Raw genomic sequence first — 27,917 nt, 5'->3', positions numbered from 1 at the left:
GACAAGTGAACTGATGATTTCAAGGCCTGGCCAGGTCTCTTTCCCGAGAAAGAGGTAATTACAGATTCAGAGCCTGTCACTGTAGATACATACTTAAAGGTAATTTTCTGCCCATACACATTATTTTGTGCTTATTGGTGCAAACATTTTGTCATCTGCTCACTTAATATTATGGGTACCTAAGATGTAAGTCTTAGCTGTCAGCTTTAGATGTGATTACTCTGAATAATTTTGTCATGGTGTAATTCACTGCTCTGTCAGGTGGTTTGTGACTAGACTGAGCCTCACAAGTCCCAAAGCACATCTCCGAATGGGATCCTGCTGCTTACTTGTGACAAATGACATTTATCTCCTGTCTCTAGCCATGGTGGGAATGTCTGTTCTACCCACTGATTGTTTAGCTTCCGGGATTGCACCATCTACCCTTTTGTAACTCATACGTAACTATTTTTCCTTACCCTTTTGTAACCCACATGCAAGTGTTTTCCCTTCTAGTATGTTCGAAAGCATCACAGGGACAGATCAAATTGCTTTGGTTAGCTTCAAAAGCTCTTTCACTGTCAATGCTTGGAAATGAACTATACAATCCTGATAAAAGTCAGTTAGGTTTGGATTTTTTGTATGCACAATCTCTTCTATTTTGTGTGTCACACAAATATATTTTTGTAAATGGGTCATTGAGGCACATCTTGTAATGACAGGTGACATCAACTGACAGTTTTTGATCCTGTAGGCAATGTGAGCAACACGAGCAAATACAAATATTTAAAATGGACATTTCTAATAGTTTAAAACATATACAAATTCCGATAATTATAAAATAAGTGGCTTTTTAATTGCTCAGACTCTTCAGTCACAACTGATACAGTCATCGTTCTCACTCTTGTAGAGCATACGGGAAGTTAATGGCAGATGTGAAGTTAATTTTTATTTTTATGACGTTTATAGAACATAATATGACCCATACCTCCCCTGAGTTTTTTCTCAGTGTCTGATAAAAAGCTGGATGTTTTTCTGATGGACTGTGAGTTTGTTGATTGTCCTGGTAAGCAGCAGCTACAAAATCTGATGCAGTTTAGCATGTGCAAAGCTGAATGTCACACACATTTGAACCAGAGCCAAGCTAATATTCCTTATTGGGGTAAAATGCCTACTGAAATGTTTTTATGGAATTAGGAGGGCAGACTCATCATGGAAATTTGGGAACTCCCATTGTGGGGAAGATATGTTATTCAGATGAACAAGCTACTTATACAGACATGTGGTGTAATACTGGATACTCCTTTAATCTTTTCGTAATCCAGACATTACCATATGGACAAACTGCACAGATTGATTTGAGGAGGCCTCGCTGGATAAATGAATACCCTACTTTGTTTAACATAAAAGCTCAGCAAATTAGAGTATCAGGGAAAAAAATAATGCTTTCCAGCACATAGTTTATTCGCAGTGACATATAAAATGAGAGTGATGACAATCAACACAGGTTTAAGGCAGCTTGTTTGACAAGCAGCTCGTGATGGTTTGGACAGTTATCTGGAGGGCTTTCTTTCAGTGCTTCATTGCTTGTAGCCAATGCACGGCCTTTCCAATGTGGAACCAACCACCTTTGCATGTACATATCAGAGAACACACGTAGTTTTCTCTAGCGTTTTGCTTCCAGTGGTGTACCTGCATTAATTTTGCTTGATGCCGTAATGGGTTATTTAGCTTTGTTATCAACTTCTTTCTCAATCTTCTGTCCTGTGAGGAACTGCCATATTCCTCCTCTGTAGTTCTCATTCCCCAAGGCATATACGAAGGCATTCACCATTGGTGCAGTCTTGGCAATAACAGCAGGAATCTGTCATGAGACACAGTATTTATTAATAGGATGATGCACTGAGAGGCTGGTTGGCCAATTTCAGCCTGGGCTCAGTTTCCCTTTACCAAACAAATGCCAGTCTCCAACATGAGCAGCTTGCTGCCCCCAGAGAGATGAGAGGTAAAAGCAACTTGGTCAGTTGGAGTCCATTGCTCAGGAAATTATAGTCTCCAGGAGAAATAATTTTGATCAGCATTGCCTGAAACTGGGATATTTCATTTAAGAGTGAATACAAACACTCTGGAGGAGTGAAGGGTGTGCCACGGACACCTTCTGATGGATAGGTGGGCTGATATTGCTAACACATTTTATGTGGGAAGCTGAATACCTAAGTACAGTAATGCATTTGGTGACTTGAAACTGGGCTAATTTTTGGGGACTGAGTGAAAGTTGAAAGGTTTAATGTGATATTATTGAGGCCCAGAGGTAGCCTTGGAGTTAAGACTCATAGAAAAAAGGGAAAAAAGGAGGCAGCATAACCTTAAGAGTGATCAATTGCAGTCTTCCCGAGGAGAGAGAAATGTTAAAAAATGAACGAGACAAACAGTCTCTTCAAAATTGAAAATTCTGGGCAGGTCCTTGACTCTGGGAAGGACACAAAAGCTCCCTCAAACCATGGGGCAGTGCAGGCTATGGACCCCTAACTGTCTGCTGAAGAAAAAAGCCCCCAACTTCCTAAACAGTAGCTTGATCAAAGCAGTAATATAATGCCCATTACATCACTGTGCTTAGAGGTTTTGCCTTAAGTGGTAGATGAAGAGAATGCTTTGAGGAAATGATCTGCTTGTTATATATATGTTATAACAAGTAAACCCAATTGTGAGTAAATTGGCCTCGTTCCATAGGAACGGAGACAGGGGAGTAAGGAGACTGTCAGTGTTTGAATTCCCTCAGGTGGCATAGACGTACCATGCGGTATTTTGGTGAAATGAACATCACGTTTTCAACTGCTGCGTAGAAGCATAAAAGGCAATAGGGACCCCAGCAGATGACCAGCGTCTTCAATGGTAAACCAGTATTAAACTGAAAAACAAGAACAATACATTCTTTTGTGCTTCCCAGCAGCACACTGCCACGGGCAGATGGGACAGATCCTGTGAGACCATGGTTTGTGTTCTGTAGCAGGAGGGGATCAGCCAGCAGGATGTGCAGTATTGCTGCTGCTTTGCCGTGCATGTTGGACGTGTGTGAGCATAGCTCCCTCTGCATCGAGGGCTGCCTGTGCAGCAAGTCCCCTGACCATGGGGATGGGGTGGTGAGTGGCAGTTCTCCTGGGTAGAGGTGCCAAAGCACCTTATGGCAGATCAGTTAAATCAGTCTGTGTGCTAGATGGAGAAGCCATAGCCAGTAATTGCTGCTGGGGGGGCAACATAGACATTTAAATACAGAACAACATTTTTCTGACTTCTCAGAGGGTCTTGCAGACAAAAAAAACCTCTGTGGAGCCACTACTAGGGCAGCACAACAGATGGATGCAGCAGCAGCAGCTGTGTTGTGGTAGTAGGACTCCTCTGTCCTTCTTGCTAGGGCCTTATCCATGCTGTTCATGGATAGCTGTTCCCAAGTGTCATATAAATATTAATGCATAGGGAAGATAAACTTAATCCTTAAATTTTCTGCATCGTAACTAGTCTACAGAATATTCTAAGAAAGAAATTGCACTCTATTGCATAAACTCACTGAAAAAAAAAAAAAGGTGATACTTATAATAATGAACGTTGAGATTTATTTAAGAACTGTGCAGAGGGTACACATGTTTATTCCAGACAGCCACAAACAAGTCTGCCTGACTGTCTCTTTGCCAGTATAACATCCCCCTTGAGCACTGGCTGCCTTTACCAAGTGCAGGGGTCGGGCTGTGCCTGCCAGCCATGGATAGTGCCCCAGACTGTACAACCTGCACCTAAGAACTCATATAATCACCACATTACATTCCCATAAACCTGCCACGCCAGAGCAATTCCTTTGTTTCCAGCTCATAAAGGTTTCTGAATTTCCTCAACCAAGTGTAAACACGATGTGCATAGGAAGGCCCTTTGCCCCCACGGGGTGCCTGTGTGTTTCCCTGTAGTGCTGCAGTTCTGGCTGGCTGCCTCGGTGATAAGCTTAGAGCCTGCAGGAAATAATGATCCTTCCTGAGCAATGTTTCTCTGGATAAATACTGATATGCTATTACCAAATATACTGCATGCTGTGTGCTTGTTTTGTAGCTAGAATTGGACCAGTGTAGGTGGAGGGGAATCCTCAGGGTCATTAGTCCAACCTCTGCTTTGACAGGGAGTGGTTTGTAATGCGCTGGGCTGGAGCAGATGTGGCTGGCTGGTCAAATCTTGAAATATCTAAGGATGGGGTTTCCACAAGCTTTCTGGGTAGCTCCATCCTGCGTTCTGCTACCCTCCTGCTCCAGTAACACTGGGGAGCTAGCGCAGAAGGAGCTGAGCCAAAGCCTCTGTGAAAGAAATTGGCTTTTTGAGGACTTTGTCTCTGTTGGATGCAGCCCTATTTTGGCAAGGTGGTTGCAGGAGTGGGGGAAGCTTTCTTACCTTATAGTTCCCACTTTTCTTGAACTTCTGGTGTATGGACTGATAGGCCGTCAGCATGATGAAGCCCGGGATCATGAAATTGAAAATGGATAGACCAAAAAGGAATGTGATATAGTTTCTGGAAAGGGTAAGGAGGAGCAAAAAAGAAAGAGGTTGTTAATTCCTCTCTAAGGCATCTCTGTAAACTTGCTGTAAATATTCATTAACTTGTATTTTTAAAAGGGGAAAAACCAGTTTTGTCAACATGCTTTACATGCAGCATTTGCTGAAGGCTGGTTAAGTTGTGCCATGCTGTTGTGTATGGGATGGATAGTGTCATAGAAAATCACAACAGGTGTTTGATTTCTAAACCCAAGCATCCCTACTCGGACATCTGTACTGGAATGCATTAAAAAAAAACCCTCATTCTAAAAGAGTTTCAAGTCCTAAACCCAGAAAAGATGCAGTTTATAGATGAGCAAGGGAGCAGCAGAAACCTGAGCACTAGCCTCTCCCATGGAGGAAGCTGACTTCAGCCGTTCCCACATGGTGCCACGTGAGTCAGGGCAGCCTTGGGTCATGCCTGCCTTGTCCCAGCCACTGGGGAGGGAGATCTGCCCCAGCACCAACGACGGAGGATGGCTGGGGGCTTCAGTGTGCTGTTGAGACCACCCCAGGGGATGGCAGCTCCCCCCCCCCCCGGGAGCTGGCCCCTGCACTCACCTGTCCCCTTTGCTGTAGTCCAGGGTGCAGCAGGTTCGGAGGGGTTCGTAATCATATTCCCCCCATCCCAGCAAGGGCATCACAGCCCAAAAGGCAGCAAAGAGCCATGCAAACAGCATCATGGAGATGGCCGTGCTCCACTGCAGCTTGCTCCCTGCAAGAAAGGAAAAGGGGGTACGCATACCTGGAATGAAACCACCGTGGAAAGCTGCCTGGCTCGGTGGGGCCAGTGCCAAGCACCCCAGCCCAGGGGCCTTGGGCAGAAACAAGCAGCTGTCGGTGTTTTCTAGCCTGAAGGCGACCTGAGCCTGGAGCAATCAACCTTGCATAAAATAGGAAGGAAGCTTTTAAACTTTAGGAAAGAGCAAATTCTTATTCCCTTTTGGGTGCTTTACTTAGACAAGTGCTGTATTGCTGTTTAGCTTTGTACCATGCTGGAGTTACAGCTGCTCTTACAAATATTAGATTCTTGTGCTTTGGGAATGTGTTTGAAGACTCAGATGAGGCAGAGAGCAGCTGAATGAACAGAGCAGTGCAACAAATAGTGTTGGAAGAACTCGAGCCCTGCTGCAGGCTGTGGGTCAGATCAGAGATGCGACTCCGCACAGCCTCCCCAGCCCTTGCCTGCTTCCCACCTGCCCTGCTGAGAGTGCAGGGCATGCATGGATATTAAATATACCCTGTTCTAAAATCACTGCTCATCAATATGTATGTCAATATCTATATACAACCTGACAACGCACCTTGTTCTAAAAATACTGCAGATCAAATTATTTTGCCCTCAAGATGATTGCTTAGCCTGGAACAGGAAATGCAAAGCTCAGCATTGATCATTTTTATTATAAAATTAGGAAAAAAAATACTACTTGTGCCTATCTCATCCAATTATGTAAAATACCATAGGAATAGGTCAATGAATGGAATGAAAGACTGGAAGCTTGAGAAGACACGGGGCATATTTCTTCATGGAGGAGGCAGGCAGGCTTTCCCGCAACTGTAGTACGTTGTGGTTTAGCCTAACTGCTTGCGTGTAAAAAACCAAACCAAACAAAACAACCCCTGGATAATTTTGTTATGGAGGCTAATGTCTCTAATCATGCCCGTGCTGAAGAGCCCATGACGCCAGCTGCGCCAGCAAGGAGCATGGTGACTCTTCCCACTGCTCCTTCTGTCTCCTCACACATAAGGAATCTATTTTGGACACTAGAAAAAGAGAGAATAAAACCTAAGAAAATCAGATTTTTTTTCGTTCTGGATTTGGCCTTTTGCAAAATGAGACTAATGGTGAAATAGCCTTGGTGAAATCAGCTGCCTGTTGACCCTCCAGAAAAGATTTAATGACACATCAGAAGTAGCTAAAAATGTATGAATGAAAAATTAAACACATTTGATATTATTTTAATTTTACCCAGAAAAAATACTTGCCTTACAAGAACAGTGAAAGAATTGTGCTCTGTTCACATGGCAAAAATGGCCTCTTCTGGGGGGGCTGATGCCAAGAGAGCAAGTTAAGAGCAGTTCAGTTGGTTTTGTGCAGAGCAGGCCATTGCTATACCTTAAATGCCTTTTATTTTTTGCCTGATAAAATTTAATGTAATAGTCATGTAGATCCTAATTCAGTTAAGTGTGTATGTATAAAGTCCAGCATACGCTTAAGGATATAATTCCTAATTAGGGGCCAGCGCTGGCAATTTGGTCCTATTAAGTCTAATCACTCTTGTACTCTGGCTTTCTCTCCTTGAAAACTGAGGAGGAAGCTTCTCTTTTCCATACAGTGAAATATTAATGCAGGGGATTTGAAATGGCTTCTGTGATTGCTTTGGAAGAGAAAGAGGTCATACTTATAAACACACACACTGCACCCCACCCCACCCCATTATTTAAAGATCACTAAAATTGTGATGCCAAAAGCTTAAATTTTAGGTAGTGGTAGATAGAGCATGGAACTTTAATCCTTTTGACTGCACTGGCCAGTTCTTAGTGACCTAATCATAAACTATTTCTCAGTCTTTAGTCTGTGGGAACACTTAGGAATTTAGATTATTTTTTTTTTTTTAAGATTTGTAAGTTGGTCAAACATTTAGCTGATTTTCACAGAAAAAGCAAAAAAAATACATCTCTGAGCGGCTCCATTTCAGCTAGATTTCAGACTGAAATTCAAAAGGTATTTCTCAACGAAAAGGTCAACAGGATTTTCTAGGATGGAGGAAAAAAAAATAATACCTTCTCCTTGCTCTTGCAAATGGTTGTTATAGCTGATATATTCCAGAACAATATGCCTTGTGCTAGACTTCATGGCATGCATCACTTAAAATTGGCAAAGTTTGTCAAACCCAAAAATGTCTGAAAATATGTATCGGTCATGAGTAAAATAGGTGTTGGTACCTTCTTCAACTGCAGTGCAAAAAACACTAGTCACTGGTGTTCACAAGTATTCATCTTTTGTAGGAATAAGAAAGGTTTACTGCATAATAGCTTCTTTTGTGCTTATCATTAGAAAAAGCTCTTTAAAATACCCTAAATAAAGGGAATTTTTTTACTCCAATGATATTTTTCTTTTTTTTTCTGTGGTTCTCCATGGTCACAAAGCTGTCTTTGTGATTACCTTCTGCTTCAGTGAAAATGCAAGATCTGTATAAACATTGGCGTTTTGTCAGGGAAAACTGATGAAGGTGCAAAACTAGATGAAGGAAGTGTGGCAGGGTGGCTGCAGTCAGTGTGGCAGCAGGTAAGGACTTGCTCCTAGTTTGACAGAGCTGACAGCTGCAACTTGGAGCAAACAGTAGTTTGCTAATCTTTGAATACTGATACAACAACCTAGGTTTACTTATTCAAGGAATTAAGGATTAGATAAAACTCCCTGCAATTCTTCTTCTTGAAATTGAATGCTGCTGTGAAATCCCTGCTGATTTTGTTCATCTTTTCTTTTGTAATGTTTAGAAAAGTACTGACATAAATCACCTCAGATTTTCCATTTCCCTCTAATTCTTAAATGCGAGTGTAAAATCTTCAAGATCTTTTTTTCTTTCCTTTTAAAGCTGTAGCTCTATGCTGTGTTATGAAAGGAAAAAACCTGACCAGGATCTTTCCCCTCTTCACAAACCGCTGATGGCAGCGTGCTACCCTCTCGCAAGTATGAGCCGCGCGTTAGATCTAAACACCTTCTGCAAAGATGTCTCCGTGGTGGGTGGCTGCCCCCCAGGCTGTCCACCAGCTGCCCCCTGCCTGCCTGCGCCCAGCTCCAGCGGGACCTCCAGGGCTGCTGCTTCCTTCCTCCCTCGCTATGTTAAGAACATAATTTGGGACGTCGTCCTCATTCGAATGGCCGGGGAGGGAGAGCTAACCTTGCTATGAAACGTCATCTTCTGTCCTGAATGCTTGGCTGTTGACAGGCAGCTTTCTCTGAGTTTGCCCTTTCCTCCTTCCCTGTTGGGCACTAACATAAAACCGCTTCTGTTTTCTCCTTTCCTCCCTTAACGATCAAATTTTGAAATACAATAGTATATGTTTTCCCATCTTGTACGCATTTGATATTGAAACCCTTTGGACTCCTCTGCCTTTTCTCCTCTCACGGCATACCTTTAGTCTATAGATTTCTGTCGTCCCCTCCTTGCTGGGAAAGCAGCATCTCACGGGCCCCAAGGCCACATTTAGGGGATAAAAAGAGAGTTGCCTGGGATGAAGAAATCAAGTGAGGGGAAGAGTAAAATGCCTTGAAACTACAGCTTCCCTGTCATGTGTGGTGGTCATACTATTTTCTTCCATATGCCAATCAATACCAACCTGTTTTCTGGTGAGTGACATATCTAGTTATCAATATGCTTTAAAGGCTAGATCTTTGTCACTTGAGGGTTACATCGACTTCCAAACTTAAAAACCTGCTTAATTTTCAGGATGTTGGTGAACACATTTGTGTCATTAGCATCCAGAATGGCTGAAAAATCACATTTTCCCTCATCATAGTAGCAATCTCTCACATTCTACTCGGCTCGCTCTTCCTCAGAAGTACAGATAGTGGATAACCGAGCATCAGGCTGAGGAATGCCTCAACAAATGTTTCTCAGGAAACTGTTAGGACATAACAAAAACATTGGAGGTGATGTAATTGAACCTGGAAGGAGTGCCAGTTCTGGGGGAAAAGATAAAACATTGATAACTTTGTTTTTTTAGGCAAAGGTATTTTGTACCTCCTGTATAGGCACACAGCACACGCCAGTGTCAACAGGAGTTTAATGTATGAATTGAGAACGTGGTATCGCCAGCAGGCTTGATGTATCAGATCTATGAGATATGACTTAATCTTCCTCGCAATCAGCTTGTGCAGGATGAAACTAGAAGTGGCTGGTGTTACTGGAATAGCCACAGAGCAGGGCTGGAGATTTGTGCTGGGACTCCAACTGCGCTCCAGCTTTTAAGGCCTTCTGGGATTTTGGTTTTGGTTTGGTTTTGTTGTTCAAAACGTTCAGGAACAGCCGCAATGCTTGGCCATCGGTAAGTAACAATTTGAGCAAAGTAAAGAAGCTTGTGCCCTGAGGGTCTCTCTGTCTGTGCTCTTAATGTAGTATGCTCTTGACTGGAGGAGTGCGTGACACAAAAGCATTAAAGTCAACGTTGTGGAGAGTAAAATGTCTTTCCAAAGACATGTTTATTTTCAGGCTATCTCTCTTGTAAAAATACAGATGCTACTCTTTAGCTCCAAGCACATTTTAGTATCTAAAGGGTGTTAGTATGGATTTAGCCTACAGCCTGCATTATTTGGGGCCTTTGTCTGGACACGAAAAAGAACATTTCCTTGCCTGAGCTGAATTCTTGACAAAAGTTGCAGCACAAAAAGTTGGCAACCTTTCCACCCTCAATGGGATCATCAGATTGAACTTGTTTGCTGCGTGCTCTGGGTGTGTTTTAGCACTTGCTGCTTTATTCCTACAGAGGCCATGCCTGAAATGCAGCGTGGACGCTAATGGCAGAGGCAGTTGAGGCGTTGCAGCTCAGCCGCTTCTTCCCCAGCCCGTTTTTACACTTCCATTTAGGAAATATTTTGTGGTCTGAGCAACCTGCACTTTAGCACAAGAAAAGGAGGGCTCTGTTTGCCTATCAGCATTGTTGAAGGGATGCAGTTTTTTTGGGAATGGTGTGGTTATGTGAAGTGCTCTGCACTGCTCGCTCCTCTGGGAAGAGCCTGGCTGTAGTGGGAACCAGGAAAGCTGCAGGTCTGAGTGGGAGGACCTCATCCATTTCTCTCTGGGGGCAGAGCTGGCAGACTGCTGAAATGGCCAAACAGTGTGGATCAGGGCATTCCTGGTATTACGGAGTGCTAGGTTGCCCTTTCAGAATAAATTTGCATTTCATATTGTGTCTCTTTCCCTTTTCATAATGACAGCCATGAGATTGTGTTTGCCACTCGGTTGTTTTCTAATAACTTTTGAAAACACTGGCTACTTAGAAGTACACTGGTGAGGGAAGAGGGAACTGGCAGGTACCACGTTGCTGCGTTTACAGTGAAAGTTGGTGTCTGGGGAGAGGTGAGCACCCCATACAGCTGTCAGCACAAGTCTATCTTATCAGACAAAAGCAACATCATCCCTTGCCCTGTATTCACAGGGAAGTGGGGTTTGGCAGTTCCAGTGCTAACAAGGCTGCTAGTTTGTTTTACAGCAGGTAATAATGCCCTTGGCTGTGCTCCCTGACCTCTGTGCTAAGAGAATATGGTTATTCCTCTGCTCTCCCCATCCATAGTGGTGGCTGGAGTGCAGTTGGAGTCCCAGCGTAAATCCTAGCAGTCTCCACAGATGCTAAATTCAACCCAGCACCCTCATTCAGCAGAAATTTCCACTCACGTTACATGAATGAGTGCAGAAATGCAGTACTGCTGAAGTTTGGGAGGAAGTTCTGTGACAGAAGACAGAGCATATCTATCTGTATAAATCCATATGTTTGACATCCTGTCAATCCCTATTTCTCACCGAAATCAAAAATATGCTTTCATGAGTCCACAGAAAAGGCAAATTTACTTTCCTGCATTGATCTCCCTGTCTAATATTAGATTTCCATTAAATCCAGCTGAGGTGTCAGAGCTACTTAAAAACTAAATTGCAAGAAAAAACAAAAAATGACCTTCACTAAAAGAAGAAAACCAACATATTCCTCCTCTTATCAGTACTTAAAAATGGCTCTGCTGCTCTTATTGAAACTAGCAGATAATTTGTTCTTTTCTTGGGAACAAATGTACTGAGTTCCAGTCTTCATAAGGGGGCTTGGAAAGTAGCATAAACCCCACAAATGGTTCTGGCACCCCAAAGCACCCATGCGTCGTGTCACACAATGGGACTGCTGAGCTCTGTCTGCATGATCATACCTCTGGGCTAGTGCTTTGCCATGGGCTCTGCTCCAGCTGCTCTCTCTGCAGGGGCATCTCTCTGGCTACACATAATTTACCTGTAATTAAACTCTGCATAGGCACAAAGATCTGTTTGGTACACAGCAAGGTGTTGGGTAGAAGCCCAAGGGGCATAGATTATTCTTCAATATGGGGAGTTGAATTTTGTTTGGGACACTGAAGATTGCTTATGGAGAAAATGAAAACATGGCAGGCAGGTCACAACGTGGAAGAGGAAATATCTCCTGATGGTGGCTGGTTAGTGCCCCCCATATGGAAGAGGTCCTTTGGAGAGATTTTTTTATATTTGTTCTCTCTCTAGCAAATCTTAACTTAGATAGTAAGGCAAATAAACTTACATATAAGATATGCAGATAATAAATGTGTGCTTGCTTTGATTCTCTGAAATCTAAGCAAGCTGCTTTATAGCAGGATCTGGGTAAGGCTGCTAGGTAAATTGTAGCCCTTACTTGTACAGTAGTGATGGTACCGGTCCCAGGCGACCGCAGCGCTGGAGCCAATGCTGGCTAGTGCTGTGAGGAAGCCCTGGAATCCGTGAATTTGACAGCCATCAGAGCCGTAGGGCCAGTATCTGCCAACAAAAAAGAATATGTTAAGAAAACGATAGAAAAAGGTGAAGACATGTTTGGAAATTGCATTAATGGAGAGGGTGAAATGATAGCCTGTGACCTTGCTTTCTGAGTCTGAGAAACATTGTGAAAGATGTTACTGTGGGTGCCTTTAGGTATTTGCCAGCATTTATCTTGCTGTAATGTCTGATACAGCACAACAGCTATTTTTACTCTTAATATGGAGAAGAAAAGATAACCCTGCATTTATGTATTGGAAAGTTGTTGTTTGTTTTTTTTTAAATTTGAAATCTACATTTCATCCAATTATCCGTATCTTCAAATTTGTCAGCCAATTTGTCAACATGTGAAAGTAGCAAATGAGTAATAAACTTTTGGAAAGTCAAGGTTCACCATGCAATACAGCATAAATGTTCACAACAAATAAAAATACTCCTGATAGCAAGACTGAGGCATCCAAATGTCTTTGCAGACATAGATTGAAAAGAACTATGGGATAGTCTCATGTAGCTGACATCTGCTGACATGACCCTTCAATTACCTGGTCACCCATGGTAAGGAGCCATGGCTGTTTTGCTTCCTGTGTTCATCTAACCTGACTCTTATGCTCATAAAGCTGGCTGTGAGGTGGAAATCTTCAATCTCCTTTCCCCGGCATTTACAGAACACCAGTATAACTCATTAGGAGACTACCCCTGGAAGTCCCTTTGAAACACGTCTGCTTGGGAGGCTGGGAAACTTCTGCTCCCATTTAAAAGAACCATATATTGGTTTGAAATATATTTCTAGTCTCTATTAAAGGTATTTTCAGGGTTTAAAAATATGCTACTTAAGTGGAATTATTCATCAGCTTTTTTATAGGGTGGTGGTAGTTTTTTTGATTATGGTTTACTTGTGATTTGTTTATTGTTATTGTTCACTGAAATGCTTGATATTGTTTCTGTCCTCTGATTAAATGATTGCATGTGGGAAAATGTGGGAAATCAAATGTGTCATAACTGATGGGAGCTCCCTGCTAACAGATCTGCATTTTTATTTTCCACAAAATTCTCAAATAAGTGCTTTAATGGAAAAGTTCATAAAAAACTAGAAAGGCTTGCAGATGAATTTGGGGTCAGTCTAGAGGTTTAGGTAAATGAAATGTACAACTGTGTTGATGTTCAAGTAGCTTCTACTATAACCACTGTGCGGTTAAATGTCTTCTATAATCAGTCCTATAATCTGTTGACGATTATATTCGGTGTAGTCTGCTTTCTTACTTGCCTGGTGGAACTATATAGAATTTCATTTTGCTGTTTCAGATTGAGAGAATGAGAAGGTTGGTTAGATGGTATGTAGAAAAAGAGTGATTTAATTAATTTGACCTCTTAGGACTTAAGCTGTAAGTTTTAATGTGGTTCTTCTGATCCTCCTTTAGGAAAAATAAGATATACCTTAGGAAGCTGGAGAAGGCAGCGATGAATGCATTGACGCAGATCCCGCAGTCGGCCAGTGCAATGCTGAGAACCAGCAGATTGCTGGGTGTTCGGAGTTCTTTGATTTTTCGGAAAGAAATAATTGTCAAGCCATTCAGACAGAAGCCAAGCAGGGCTGAAATATAGAATTGTTTGGTTTGATTCCACTAGAAATGGGAAATATCTACTACAATTATATTGCTGTATTCTTTAATGAGAGAGCAATAATTACTATGGGAACTTATGCACGGGTTATGTATCTGTAGTGGTTACAGCCTGCATGCAAGCTAAAGACTTTCAGGAGAGAAGTCAGAGGTGACAGCTGAAGCCAACGCTTCAAACTGCATTAGGGTGTCGTGGTTTAACCTCGGGCAGCAACTAAGTACCATGAAGCCTCTCGATCTCTCCTCCCCCCACCCCCAGTGGGATGGGGAGAAGAATAAGGTAAAATCCATGGGTTGAGATAAGAACAGTTTAATAATTGAAATGAAGTAAAATATAATAGTAATAATAAACCCAATAATAATTTAATGAAGATGAGAGGGAGTGAGGAATAAAACCCAAGGGGAAAACCCCAAGTGACGCACAATACAGTTGCTGACCACCCTCTGACCGGTGCCCAGCCAGTCGTCAGGCAGTGATGAGGGCCCCCTGGCCAGCTCCCCCAGTTTATATACCGAGCATGATGTTCTGTGGTATGGAATGTCCCTTCGGCTAGTTTGGGTCAGCTGTGCTGGCTCTGCTCCCTCCTGGCTTCTTGTGCCCCTCCTCACCGGCAGAGCATGGGAAACTGAAAAGTCCTGGACTTAGAGCAAGCACTGCTTAGCAACAACTGGAACATCAGTGTGTTATCAACATGATTCTACTAAATACTAAATCCAAAACACAGCACTGCGCCAGCTACTAAGAAGAAAATTAATTGTATCCCAGCTGGAACCAGGACGCAGGGATATGGCCAGTCATGTGGAGCAGAAATGTTTTAATCTTATTTGTAATTCTGTCGTTTGTTTTAATAGAGAAACCTGATTGCCAGGCTCCGTACAGGGACACGTGGGTCAGAGCGAGGGAGATGCAGGGGAGGCACTTTCAGAGGGGCTCACAGCCAGCACTTGCTGCTGGTGCACACATCTCCCAGCCTGTCTTTGGTAGAGAATGGGTTGTGTTTAATATCAATAGTAACATTCTTTTGTGTTTAAGCATAGAAATCCCTCAGCTGTGTTTGTCAGCCTGCCTCCCTTTGGGCTTCTGTTTAAGGTTAGCGTAGACAGTGCTTGAATCACACCAGCTCAATCTTATTACTGCCCTTAGTCAATAGACTATACATGGAAAGGAATAATCTAATTATAAAAAACAGTCACTGATAGATTTTAAAAAAAAAAAAGTTAACGTTGGTCCTCAGAGAGGAGCATCCAAGCAACCCCAGCTATTCACCCAGGGCAAAGCTGTGCCATCCTGAAACCCATTCTTCACTGGTTTAAACTCAAGCTTTGTCCTTTAATGCCCTTTTCAAGGCAACCTGAATTATTTTAGCTCTCATGAGGCTCTGACTCAACATCCCACCTCTAAGTCTTGGTTAGATGAGATGCAGTATGTCTTTTGCTTCGTGTTCTTCTTGGAAAGAGAAATGATGTAGCACGAAAATGTCCATATCCCCTAAATCTGTAAAGTAGTGTAGTTAGTTACGCTTATTGTCTTAATTCTGCAGTTACATAAGATGGATGATTTTGTCTAGTCAGAAATCCTGCTCCTGCCTTAATTGCATTAATGGCTGATGGCATAACCACAGTAACAGATGATGGGAGTCTTTCATTACACAACATGTAACAAAATATTTGCAGGAGAAATATTTGGAACCATTTGAGATTGCCGTTCTTATTCCCTCCCTGCCAGCTTACCTCCCACCCACAAGGTGAAAACTGCTGCCTGTTCTCCCAAATGCAGTGAAGCCTTTAGGAGAGGCATGTTGTGACCGTGTTTGAAGTAGAGCTGAAGAGTTATTACTGTATCAACTTTTTTTCTGTCTTTCCCCTGTTTTTGGAAGCTCCACGCTTCAGCCCATTCTGCTTTTTTGAAGGCCAGCGTGAGTGTACAAATAGAGAACTTACTAAATTAAAAAAACTAAAATAGCTACACATTTTCATTTTTGGAGCAGCAGACGTGTCCAGTTAATAAAGTGAATGCAAGGTTTTCCTCTTCCCCAGAATGTTTGCACTTGGAAGCAGCACCAAAAAAGGAGGTCTTCACTGCCTTTCTCTCAGAGTCTTTTAGAAATTATTTAGTTTGATCTTCTAAGTCAGACAACAGAGATAAAATTTTATTGCCAATCTGCTGGTCATGTTCTGCCTAAAACCCTATAGAAAATACTTGTGTTTAGTAAAACATACATGTGTTAGATCACATCTAGTTTTAAATGCAGGTTACAGGCAGGTACTTTGCTTGGACTTCAACAGCTGCAAGCCCCCTGGCAGGCTGCAGCCCCTGGGCACAGGTGGGTGAGCTGTCAGGGTGCTGGTACCACAACCAGCTGGTCCCCAGCAGGACCCTGGCTGTGGGGCTCTGCCAGCACCCAACGGTGTCCCTGTCCCTCCTGCTGCTTCTCACCCCTCAGTGACAAAGTGCAAAGTCATGCCAGGACCTGCCAGGCCCTGCAGATGCCTTAGTGGCTCTTAGGCAGGTTTAGCCCTGAACCCTCTTTAGGCAGCAGCTTGCCCCTGGGCCAGGAGTAGAAGCTTTTTCTTCTCTCTTTCCTCCAGGGGAGAATTTCTGGCCGTGCTCTTCCAGCTTTCCTTTTCAGGCAGATACGATGCTGCCTTCCAGCTGAGCTCACCTGCAAGGAGAAGGCAAGCATCCTCCTTTCTCCCATGCTCCGTGTTTGTGGGGTGAGCTAATGAGCATATATCCCATTCTGTTGGTGCTTACAGCTTCTCCTCCTCTACTGTTGGGCCCCACGATCCCCGCATCCCCAGGTGAGCAGCACTATGCAGGGATGGGGTCCCAGGCCCTGACTGGGAAGTAGCTCAGAAGACACACCAGCGGCTGAAATAATCCTGGCTACAAGCCTGCCCTTTGCTAGCTGCCAGGTAGGTATACATTCGTAGTTTTGTTGCAGTTTCTCAACGTGGCACATGCCTTAAGAAAAGCCTACATTGGCTAAATTGAATGAAAATGGACTTCTTCCTGGAGTTTTGCTTCTTAACAGTTTGAGAGCTTTTGAATCTCATACAAGTATCTTTCTGTTTGTCACTTCTACTCAGGAGCCATTAACTGCAGCACTACCGATGCAATCTGAATGTATGCAAAGAGTTAACAGGCTGTTGTGGACCTGTTATCTTTATGACAGCCTTCGAAGCCTTGTTTCATTGAGGGATGATCAGCCATTTCAACATGTTCCCCAGAAGAAGATAAAATTGCCTTTAAAAGTCAACCACAAAACCTTACATCACAAATTCTTGATAGGAAAGCTGAGTAGCAGGTACTTCCCTGCCAGAGGGCGGCTATGCATACAGAGCAGACCTTCACTGGCAAACAGCTGGCAGCTCACCCTGATTTACTCACAAGTACTGGTGATGTAGCCACAATGACCGCCATAGGTCTGGGGCAGCATACCACAAGTGCTGCTCTTTGCTTCAGTTTTCCTTCCCCCTCCCACCAGGAATAATAGGAACAAAAATCTTATCGCTGCTGCGGTCCCATGCCGAGCTTACCTTCGACCAGCAGGGCAGTGCCGATGGCAAACACCTCTAATTCAGTGAAGCCTTCAGGGACAGGGTATGCGGTGACCATACCTGCGATAAAATGCCAACAGATTTAACCTCTGCCCTCTGTTATATCTGTAGGGCTGCCTTTTCTCTGGATATCCCTTCTTCCACTAGCCCAAGGCTTCTTAAAGGAGCAGCTCACGTGCAGACACATGCTCATTATTATATAAAAGCTTTGGGATTTTTACTCCCACCACTACAATCCCCGCAAGAATGTTATTAATGATGGGACTAGCATCAACCTGCACTCCCCCTTCCCCTGCAAATCGTATTTCAGACACCAGCAAAATGGAAGCATTCATTGCAATTACAACAAGTTCTTTGTAGAGACAAGATTAAGAGCCCTGTCCAGTTAATTCTGCAACACTGGAAAAGAATTAAAGGTTGTGGAACGAAGGAAACATGTAATATATAATTGGGGAGTGACCTGAAAAACAAAGGGGCACTCATTGAGTTGGTGATTAGGGGAAAAGTATGAACCAAGAACTTCTGCAGCATATAGGTCTTCCCCTCACCCCTTTTTTGGAAACTGGCCAATATATTTTTCTGGCGATGACTATTCTGTATACGAACTTATCTCCTCTTCATAACTGAGACTTAAATTAATGTGCACACTGGCACAGCCTGCTTAAAGACAAACACTTAGAAATTACTGATTTGGGGCCCCAGACATACAGGGAGGGATGTGAGTTGTCCAGTTGTGACTACTCACAGGAATTACCTTGCTGTCCTTTTGAAGATATTTGAAGACTGGGGTCTTGGTGTAGTGCTGCTCTGGAGTATGTGCAGTGTGCAGCTTGGCCAGCCTCCAGACCTTTACCTGCCGGCCAACTTCCCCCCATGAGCAAACCACGGGATGGATCCGAGATGTGCATCAGCCCTTGCCATTTCCCAGCAGGGTCTACTGTTTTCCTTTCATTTCTTGTACTGCTGGTTGATTAACTCTTTAGGAATTTGAATGCCTGGATCCTGCAGAATGGAAGACAGCAGCTTTCAGAACCCAAGTGAAGCAAATGGTACTTTTTTAGCTATACAATTATTGTTTATGCCTGTCCATTAGAAGTGAGCAACTTGGCCGTACTTTCTCGATTTTTAACCTACATTTAGAGTAGCAGTAGTTGTGATAAGTACTAGATAGGTTGTTTTCTTTTAATGGTACTTCATTGCACCCTTTTTAGTGCATTTGTTTCTTTATTCTTCTCTTCTCGTTCCTTACTGCTTTTCCACAGATCTACTCATTGCCTTGACAACAAGGTGCTGCTAGCATGATAGTTGCTGCTTGGGCACATAACTTTCTTCATCCTCATAATCTGACTGCAAAATGGGAGCAAAAATGGAGCTGAAGCACAAGGCATTTTGGCTTCCCCCAGCTCAGGCCCCACACTGTGCTGACCTGGGTCTTGGCTGGCTGAGATGTCAGAGTGAATGTGCTCCGGCTGAGGCCAGAGCTTGTTCATGGCTCTCCTGATTACACAGCAGAGGAGCAGTCATAGTCAGGAGTCTTGGCTGAAGACAGTTGTGGATTTTTTGCAGTTTTCCTGAAATCTGTGCTTACAGGCTGTGATGCCCAGAAGAACTGATCAGAGGTTCAAGGCTGTTGTGAAACCATCTTGCTGTGTTTTCTGATCTCTGGCATTCAATTTACAGCTGGTTTTGATGCGGGTAATTGCCTTGATGGATATGCTTTTGGATTTTAAAGTAGGATTCAGGAAGGCATGATATTTGTTAGGCTATACAGAAGTTTGGTTTAAGCAAAGCAAGATTACATTGCACCTCATAAATCCATTGTTATGTCTGTCTTTCATTCACCTACATGTCTTGATGACAAAGAAGGTGACAGCCCCTGCCTTCTAGCAGGGCAAATGACTGATCTAAGTCTGTGTTTTAATAGTGATCCATTGTGTGTTCTTGCAAAAAATTAGTGCTAGATCTTGTAAATGTGCTGTAAATCTTTTTAGTGTGATAGTTTTGAAAATAGATAGCTCATTGTAATGCTTGTCAACATAAAGCTGTACGGTTCTTCTAGACTAGGGGTAAAGGACATGGATATTATATGAACTGTCCTCATGAGTGCTGTCAGGTGCTTTTCATTGCCTGCCACTGTACTTCACCCTCACTCCCAAGCAAACCTCCCAAATGTGTTACTCTGCTGGTAGTTTTTGTGGTGTGTATTAAAGTCTGTGGTGCAGACTTTGCTCATTCCAAAACTATTTTTTCCATGAAAGTAGGCTACTACCCCAGCCCCTCGGGATTTAGCAGATCTTTTTTAGAATGAATATTGTGAACTTGTTGTCTGCTTTTCTTCAAGTATCTTTATAATTTTCATGTCTAAACCTTATTTACTTTATCAATGTTGAGTCTAATAACAAAAGTCAGTCACAGGGTTCAGCATCTGACTCAAGTACAACTGGTGTCAATAGAAACTTTTATGCGCCAGGCTCTACAATATCTATTTTTAATGCTGTGTTAAGCTGACTTTCTAATAGGACAGCGGGATGGTATGAGATGACGTATGGCCCAATATGGCTACTGCATTCAGTTGGTTATAAAGGGGTTTCTTCAAGCAAAGAGGAGATGTAAACAGGGGATAAATGATTGAGTTTGATAGAATCTGCTAACGATAGTTCCCTTTCCATTTTTTAGTAATTCCTTTCTACTTTAGGCACTCTTTTGGTAGCTACTTGCTGTTTCAAATTCAGGGGAAAAGGTCTTTCACTCAACCTGATGTTATATTGCAACTTCATATTTTGAATTCCCACTGATCTCTCTGCATCGATAAAAAAATCCATTTCATTTTACTCTCTCACTTAAGAATACCTCACTGGTTACTGATCTGTTTGCAAGGAAGATGCAGTAAAAAAGTTCTGATAGGTTCTTGCCACATGTCCTCATGGATTTCATAAGACTGTATGGACTGGGTGGGAGCATATTAATCTTTGTAAAATATGCATCGGTACAAGCACAACAAAAAAAGGTGCAGTGCAAAGATAACAGAGTGCTCATGCACTCTGAATTTTTTCCATGCAATCAATGCAGATTACTGACGTGCTTTTTTTACATTCACAGCAAGAACTTTGTTAAATTGATGTATTATTATTCCTCTGCCTTCCTAATCCTTTATTCTGATTCAGGTTTAGCCAAATTGTCTTTGACTTTTTATATTGAAGAACACCTTTAAATGACAAACTACAGTATTTCAGCAGAAGCGGGCTGGGAATACAGTGACACAGAACTTCAGTTTGATATCACAGGAATGAGTGGTAATCTTGGTCCCCATGGGAAATGCTTCTCATCAAGGCAAGGAAACCAGAAAGCGTATTGTCTGGAGACCTTGTGGTTGCAGTTCTGAAAATTTGTTTTGATCTGGAAGTAATGAGTAGGAATACCCCCTAGATTGTAAACAGGCACCTAGCATTGGCCACAGGAGGGATGATGCAGGGGAAAAGCCTGCAGAGCAGTGTGCACAGGCATCAGCCCTTTAGACAAGCCTGTGACCACGTAACAACTGCTCTCCTCAACAGTCTGGCAGTCTAACACGCTTGCCAACCTGTCTCTGCAGCTGCCTCCAGATGTGCTTGGAGGAAGAAGCAGTGGTGAAGGCTGAGGGTGGCCAAGAAGGCGTGGGAGAAGCAGGAGCCAGTGGCCGTGCTTTTGGGGAGTGAGCATGGCAGCCCTGGGTCCGGTGGGGAGGGCGTGAGGGGTCCAGAGCAGGGTTTGTACTCTCCACGAACAGCATGGGGGCTGGGAGGTGCTGCTGTGCAGAGGAAGGGGCTTGCTTGCAAGTGCAGAGAGCCAAGATCAGGGAAAATATCCAGGGAAAGCTCCTGGGCCGTGCTGAGCCAAAGTGAGGGAGGTGTAAATTCAATGGGAAGAAAGCAGGAGGAGCATCTTCACAGCCAGAGCGGTGCTGTGTGAAAATTCCTTCAAAAAAGGATGAAGGTGCCTCACCTCCTGCCCAAATGTCACGCATTAACCCTGTGCTTGGCTACGCAAGGATGTGATGCAGTGCTGCCTGGATCCAGACAGCCGGTCACAGCCGTGCCATGGCCTGGTGGCCGTACCGCGTGGCTGCTGGGGGCCTGGCTGTGCTGGGGCTGGCTTCCCTGTGCACTGCTGCTCCAGGCATCAGGGGGAAAGCTGCAGCTGGACTGGGAAACATTGCCTTTCATTCCTGAGGTTTAAGTTACCCCTCTAGAGACAGGTGGCTTAATTCATAGTAAAGTGAATACATATTTGGTAAAAATATACATATTCACCTAGGCTAGAAAATTAATAGAGTTAATTGCATCCTAAACTTAGTCTTTGCTGGATACACCAATTGTGATCATTATCAAATATGTATAATTGTTGCCTTGATCTGTTACCTGTTTCTCAAAATGCATTTCAGATGTCTGTAAATACTATGTTTTGCTTTCACTTTGTCTACTAATTTTAGGGTGGTATACTTATCCACAGCATAATGAAATACGCTATCTCTGCCGAATAGCGGCATGTTTCAGGACTGTGGAGGAGAAGGCAGTCCTATAGAATGTAAGATATGCCTAGCACTGTTTGGTTTGCCCTGCGGGGCTGAGGCCTTCCCACAGCATGCAGAATAAGAACTCTTCCAGGAATTATGGTTCAAAGACCAGTAGCCAGTACTCAAAAGAAACTCTGCTTTCAAGAGGGACTTTAGCTGTGCTAAGGGAGAGTTTGTACACCAGCTCTCCTTCTGTTTGCTGTTGCTCTTGTAAAGAAGCAACGGGACTCTCTCTGAACTGGTCCTCAATGAGCGTATGCTACTGCCCGTGTATGGAGATGAACTTCTAGGCCAAAGTGTCTAGTATGACAAAAGCACCTCATTTTTCTCATCACTGTGATATTGCAGATCTTACTTGTCTTAGCAGTCTTTCTACCAGTGTCTCTTTGTGCAGGTATTTTCCCAAACTTTCTGCTGACACTTCCCTCAGAAACATTACTTAAACCTGAATTCTGCATAGCTTTCCTTGGCTTCAGTATAAGATCTGTGTTTACACTGAGGGATTCATCACATCTAATTTTTTCCATATAAAACCCAGATCTGCTAATTATCTATCTAGTCTAAGCTAGGGTTTCTTTACTGTTACCGGAGGAAACGGATAGTTCCCAAGCATCACTTGTCTTAGGGCAGGACAAATTGCACTCTAGAGACACCTCTTCCTCTTCACTAACTGTTGAGAGAGCCCAGTGACTACTTCAGATTGATGCCTACCTTTTAGGTGGCTATATTAAGAATCAGTCCAATCTTTTGTACCAGAACATAAAGATTTGGGGCTTTCCACTTCTTTTGAAGCTTGGGGTTAACTGCAGTCATTGCCTGCTCCTCTCTTCTTTTGGCTTCTTTCTTCTCCTGAACTCTTCTATGGAAACCTGACCAAATATGTATTTTTTACAACAGATGTATTAAGGTCTCTTGTGTTATCAAAGTGCACTTTTCAGTGCACATTAGGAATAATCAACAATTATTTATAAACCACACCTGTGAATTAGTCAGGGCTTTCCCCTGTATTACCATAAAATAAATGTTACAGGTTTTTTAAAGATTGCCTAATTATTTTAGCTTCTGTTACCCAATTGTTTAGGCTCAGCGTAATACACAATTTCTTCAAGCTGAGTTGCCTTTTATAATAGAGTGGTACAAGACTTGTAAAAACAACATTATGTTCTCTCACAAAATGAAATTAATCATGATGAAGGCAAAGCCTTCAGTTGTGCCTTTGTTGCAGTCTCTAATATGAGAATGTTACTGAATTATTGTTTGTTTTGTAGCTAGATAATGAAGGTGGAGAGAAGTTTTCATAGTGTGCCATTTCAAAATGATAGTTCCAGGCGCTCTTAATGCAGCTTTCAGTTACTTTAGTCCCTGGTAATTTTTTTCTTTTTACAGAAAAAAACCCCAATCAATCCCTGCATAGGACCTCTGGTGGGCAAAATCTCATCATAAAGTGGAAGTCTTGATTAGGAAATTGCTTTTCAGACAGACAAAATATGTGAACCTTATGTTACATAGGTATCTTAAAGGCAAGTTGGAATAAGAGAGAATGCCCATGAAACAAATTGTTTTGCTTAAGTTCCTCCAGCAAAATGAAGTAACCTGCCAAACACTTTACATGATACTTTGAAACAAATATAAATGGTAATTTTAAAACTTTATGAATGCATTTATTAATAAGGCAGAAATGCCTAGAACTGTGGAGGTTAAAATACAGGCACTGAGCAGTAAACTGTCAAGATAACAAGAGAAGCTTGGGGGTTTTTTTGGATATATCGGTAAAAGAGCTTAATGTCCATCATGATAGATGATTAAACTGTCCCCAGATGACAGGACTTTCTGAGGACCTTGCACACCCCTTCACTTCTGTGGGAAATTCCTTAGGGAAAGCCCTTACCAAGACTTCATCTCCTTATATGTTTCTTGCAGGCTGCAGCACATGCCACCTCCTGCTGTTCCCCTCGGTGCATCAGCCTTCCCTGTGTTTCTGCTGGTCTGAGTGGGACTGTAGGACTTGCTTTTGCCCTGGAAAAGTTCATCTGAAGAAAATTGAGTTTCTCTGAAGATGGCTCTGCATGCGTTTAATATTCCTGTGCCTGCAGGCAGATGGGACAGGGGAGTCAGCGCTTAGGGGAAGCTCCTGATCATCAAAGGCTTCCCTCATCTTCCCAGGTTTTTTTCTTACTCTTATCTTGGTAAGGATAGGTTATCAATATTAGGCCAGTTATATATCTTCATAGGTTGAACAAATGAAGGATGGGCTGCAAAGCAAAGCAGGAGGAGCAAAGTGTAATGCTTTTCCTTTTTGCCCTTCTGTGGGTCAGTAGGATGGTTGTGGGGGTGAGCGGCTACCTGAGGCATGGCATGCCATGATTTTCTGCTGTTAACTCCCCAAACTGCCCCTCTCTTATTTCACAAATAATCATATTTTTTTAAAAAATATATATAATGAAGCATTTAGTCCAAGAAAAATAAGAATAATTACACAGACATTGTAATTCTCCTATTATGACCCCACCACATGAATATATGTGTATATATATATGCATGCATTGCATCACCGGAGAAAATGGATTGATAAAAGCTTATTGCTCTGAGAAAAATAACATTAAGGAGGTAGAATACACCAGGGCAAAAACTTTCCCTTTTCACTTTCTTCCTACCTTTTCTCCCTTTTTCTGTAGTCTTCTTTTTTTTTTCTTTTCTATTTTTCTTGGTCCCTGTGTGTAAACATTGACTTGCAGCTTCCAAGAACTTCACTAGAACTGTCACAAGGGCATGTCCTTGGACTGCAAATTCTCGAGGCTGTAGGCAGCTAAATCAGAATAGGAAAACTGGTGATTATCAGACTGGAAAGAGGGCAGAGGGTCGCTGTGTAAAACGTTATGCTCCATCTGCATTCAGGAGCCAAATAAACAGTGCTGGAAGTTTAATTCTTCTTGCATGCCTGAGGAAGCAAAATAAAACAAGGCACTGTTTCCTAAGCAGAGGTGACTCTGCAGGGCTTAGACTAATACTATTAAGGTCCAAATCAGAAAAGGTTGTTGCAGTCAGCAATACTACTGCATGACCCCCTCTGTCATGCAGCTAAGGATGCTAAGCCCAAAGTTAGCTTGTTTTGTTAAACTGTAGAAACCTTACTGGATTTTAGGGAATGAAGGCACAATAGAGAAGAAGGACCAGGAATATTAACCTGAAGAAGTTTTACCCATTCCAAATACAAATGTCAGATATGATTATGGTATCTCCAGTCATCAAAACTGAGTACAGTGAACTGGCGTGTGGCTGTGGCATCTCAGAAAATAGTATTTTTCCTGTGAGAATGATGCTGTTGGACATCACATTTATGTTGTTCTGAGTGTATATTTGGGAAACTCCATGGGTGTGTGCCTGTGTGTACAGACACATAAATACTTTTCCAGTCTTATTCACTGCGCAATTGGTTTCCTTCTTTAGAAGACTTGTAAAAATTCCCTTTAGCTGTTGTTCTGATCAGAAATTAGTCAAGAGTTTATGGCTACCAGTGCAATGTATTAATTTTTGTATTAATTTTTCTATTAATGATAATTTAAGCTTTAAATCTAGATGTACGTATATATGTATGTACAAGTCAATGATACACTTTATTTGTTTATACATTCCTTTCCCTAATCTTTGTGTCATGTCTTCTTCGGCTGTGTTCCATTAGAGATACAGGTGTTGGTCTCGGATAAAAACTTTTGGAGTGCCTACACCTTACTAAAGTTCCTGGGCATTGTTTTAGTATAAATGTGAAATAAGCACTTTTTAAACTGTACATTCCAGCAGTGCGGATGTGCTGTGATGCTTATCTTTTCCTCCTTTTCTTCCTCCCCCTACTACCAGCTGTAATGTTAAGAGCTGGCGTAGCAGAAAGCTGATAGATGACTGCAGCATGTATGAGTGATACTTGTTTTGAGCTTTAAAGGGCTTTTTGTAACAAAACGAGTCAGAAACATTAGTATCCTCAAAAAGATAACACTGTGCAACTCAGATGTGTTTTTCACATTTGCGTTATTTTTTGACACTGCCTTGGTGTGGATAGTTTTATGGTAGTTAAAACATTTACTGACGTGGATTTATATGTATTTTCTGTGCATTTATTTTTTGTGGGTGGAAGCATCTTCCAGATTCCATCTAGTGGGCAACACAAGTTCACTCTCTCATTAGTGCTCAAGACTAATAGTCTCAAAGACAGGTTTGCAAAGGGATTTTAGGAAAGAGAAGTTAGCTCACCTGCTGTGTTCACCTCTGCAGAGGCATTTACAGACTGTTTGTCCCAGAGAATTTTGCTCTGGGGTCCTGTACGTCTGATCCCAGTGGCATTTGCTTGTCCTTGTGGGGCCTTTGGGGAAGAGCAGAAGAGCCATGGCCATGGAGGCTGGTGCACTCCTCCCTTAAGGTGAGGCAAGAGTCAGTGTCACCTCTTCCACCCTGGGGCCAAACTTTCCTTACTGGTTAGTGAGGGGACCATTCTCCCATTGGACTTGAAGGTCCTGGGTACAATGGTGTAATGCACATTTAACACTATAAATTTGTATCAGCCATGACGAGACCTTGCTAGGTACATGAGCCCAAAGCGAGGAGAGCAGGAGAGACAAGGCGGATCATTGTACACCTCCATCTTCTGCTAGACTTTGCCTCACTAAGCACGGCTGCTTGCAATGTGGCCTTGTGAAGCAGCTTCTGCTGCATGGACAGAAATGGGTCAAATGCTGCGTTCTAAGAGATGTGTACGCATTTATCCCCTGCTTGGGTTAGAGGTCTGCGCTCTTTTGTACTGGCTATAACAGCCAAGGTAAGCGTATACACAAAAGAAATACCATTGATAGACTTACAATGCTCCGTGCCAAAATTTGGGTTTATTTTATTTCTTCAGCATGTCTAGACGTCTATTAATGACTTCAGTCCTATAGGTTTGGAGGAGCTGCCTTCATCAGCATTAAGTGCAAGATCCAATTTAGAATGACATAATGCATTAATGTGCTCTGGACTTGCATCAGTGGGAAGGATTTTCCACTCTACAAGATGTGCCCTGCCAGAAGCTTCTTGGAGATGCATTTACCTAATGAAATTGATTTAGTGTCTGGCTTGTGTTGCCTGCTAATAAAACCTTTCGGACAAAATCATGATAATAAGGTATTTTATGGCTTTCATTTATGATAAAATGTGCTGGTTTGTTTGCTTCATGTCATATTTCTCTAAGTATATGGGGAAAAGAAGTAAAAATAAATTCTACCTAATGGCCATATTAAAAATGAGTGACTTAGTGGAGCATGCTGACTTTGTCAGTCAGGTTCTGCCTCTGAGCTCGTGAGAAGATTCTGCTGATAAAACAATTTGGGATCAAAAATTCTATATGGGAAAAAAATGGGAAATGATAATGTCAAGTAATTAACTTAATCTTACTAAAAACAAAGTGAAAAAAAAAAATTCTTGAAATTATACCTCACTAAGGAAAGATAGGAACGATTGCCACATGCTGAACTTTGCTGACAGTAATCTTTGTCCCATTTGCTTTGCATTTATTTAGACCAAAAATATAAACAAGGAAACTGGCTATTCTCAGAGTATGTAAAACAGTCTTATGCTTCTGCTGAATGATGCTTGTTGGCTGCTTCTTTGTACACCTTTTTTTCTCCAGCTGATTTTTTTCAGCTTGATGAAGAGAAGAAACCGTTTACTTCCTAAGCAAGCGGCAAGGAGCACTATATTTTATGATTTAGAGTGCAGAATTGTGCCCATGGAAGTAAAGGGCCTAACTCCCACTAGTTTCATTATGGAATGAAATTGGCTGTCATGAAAAGAATGTTTTTACTCTGCACTTTTACCTTTGGCAGTTGCAAAAGGTGATATTGATTTTAAAAAGTCACATATAAATATCACCTGCACCTACAAGAAAATTAGCTAACGAGTGTTCAGTTTAAATGAAGTAGTATAATGCGTGAATAACTGTTCAGTAGCTGGCAGGAGGAGATACACTTAAGTCTTAAAACTACCATGAAGATGTAGAAAGCTGTTGCACTGCAAACAAATTCTTTGGGAGAAATCAGAACTGTGTGTAGAAGTGAATACGTGGTCTGTTGAACACAGTAGTGAGGT

General features: G+C 42.4%; 2 protein-coding genes across 4 annotated transcripts in view; one reads left to right on the top strand and one right to left on the bottom strand.

The window, feature by feature from the left end:
- Positions 1-27,917, top strand: part of LRIT1 (leucine rich repeat, Ig-like and transmembrane domains 1) — a 55,655-nt gene that overhangs the window by 11,642 nt on the left and 16,096 nt on the right. Inside the window, exon 1 of one of the 3 annotated variants that reach the window (XM_037400998.1) lies at positions 18,861-18,949. The exons of the other annotated variants lie outside the window; for them this stretch is intronic. The gene's annotated coding sequence lies outside the window, so the exon portion shown is untranslated. Of the gene's footprint in view, positions 1-18,860; positions 18,950-27,917 lie in introns of those variants that run through there. 3 annotated transcript variants of the gene reach the window in all.
- Positions 1,407-17,467, bottom strand: RGR (retinal G protein coupled receptor). Its single transcript, XM_037401000.1, has 7 exons — positions 17,234-17,467; positions 13,509-13,665; positions 11,956-12,077; positions 5,110-5,263; positions 4,408-4,525; positions 2,774-2,887; positions 1,407-1,843 (listed from the first exon to the last, which is right to left on the bottom strand). The coding sequence occupies exons 1-7, from the start codon at positions 17,310-17,312 to the stop codon at positions 1,703-1,705; spliced, it is 885 nt and encodes a 294-aa protein (XP_037256897.1). The 5' UTR covers positions 17,313-17,467; the 3' UTR covers positions 1,407-1,702.

This window comes from Falco rusticolus, chromosome 9 (genome assembly GCF_015220075.1).
Source record: "Falco rusticolus isolate bFalRus1 chromosome 9, bFalRus1.pri, whole genome shotgun sequence".
Lineage (NCBI taxonomy): Eukaryota > Metazoa > Chordata > Aves > Falconiformes > Falconidae > Falco > Falco rusticolus.
This window is presented reverse-complemented; position numbering and strand designations above follow the sequence as displayed.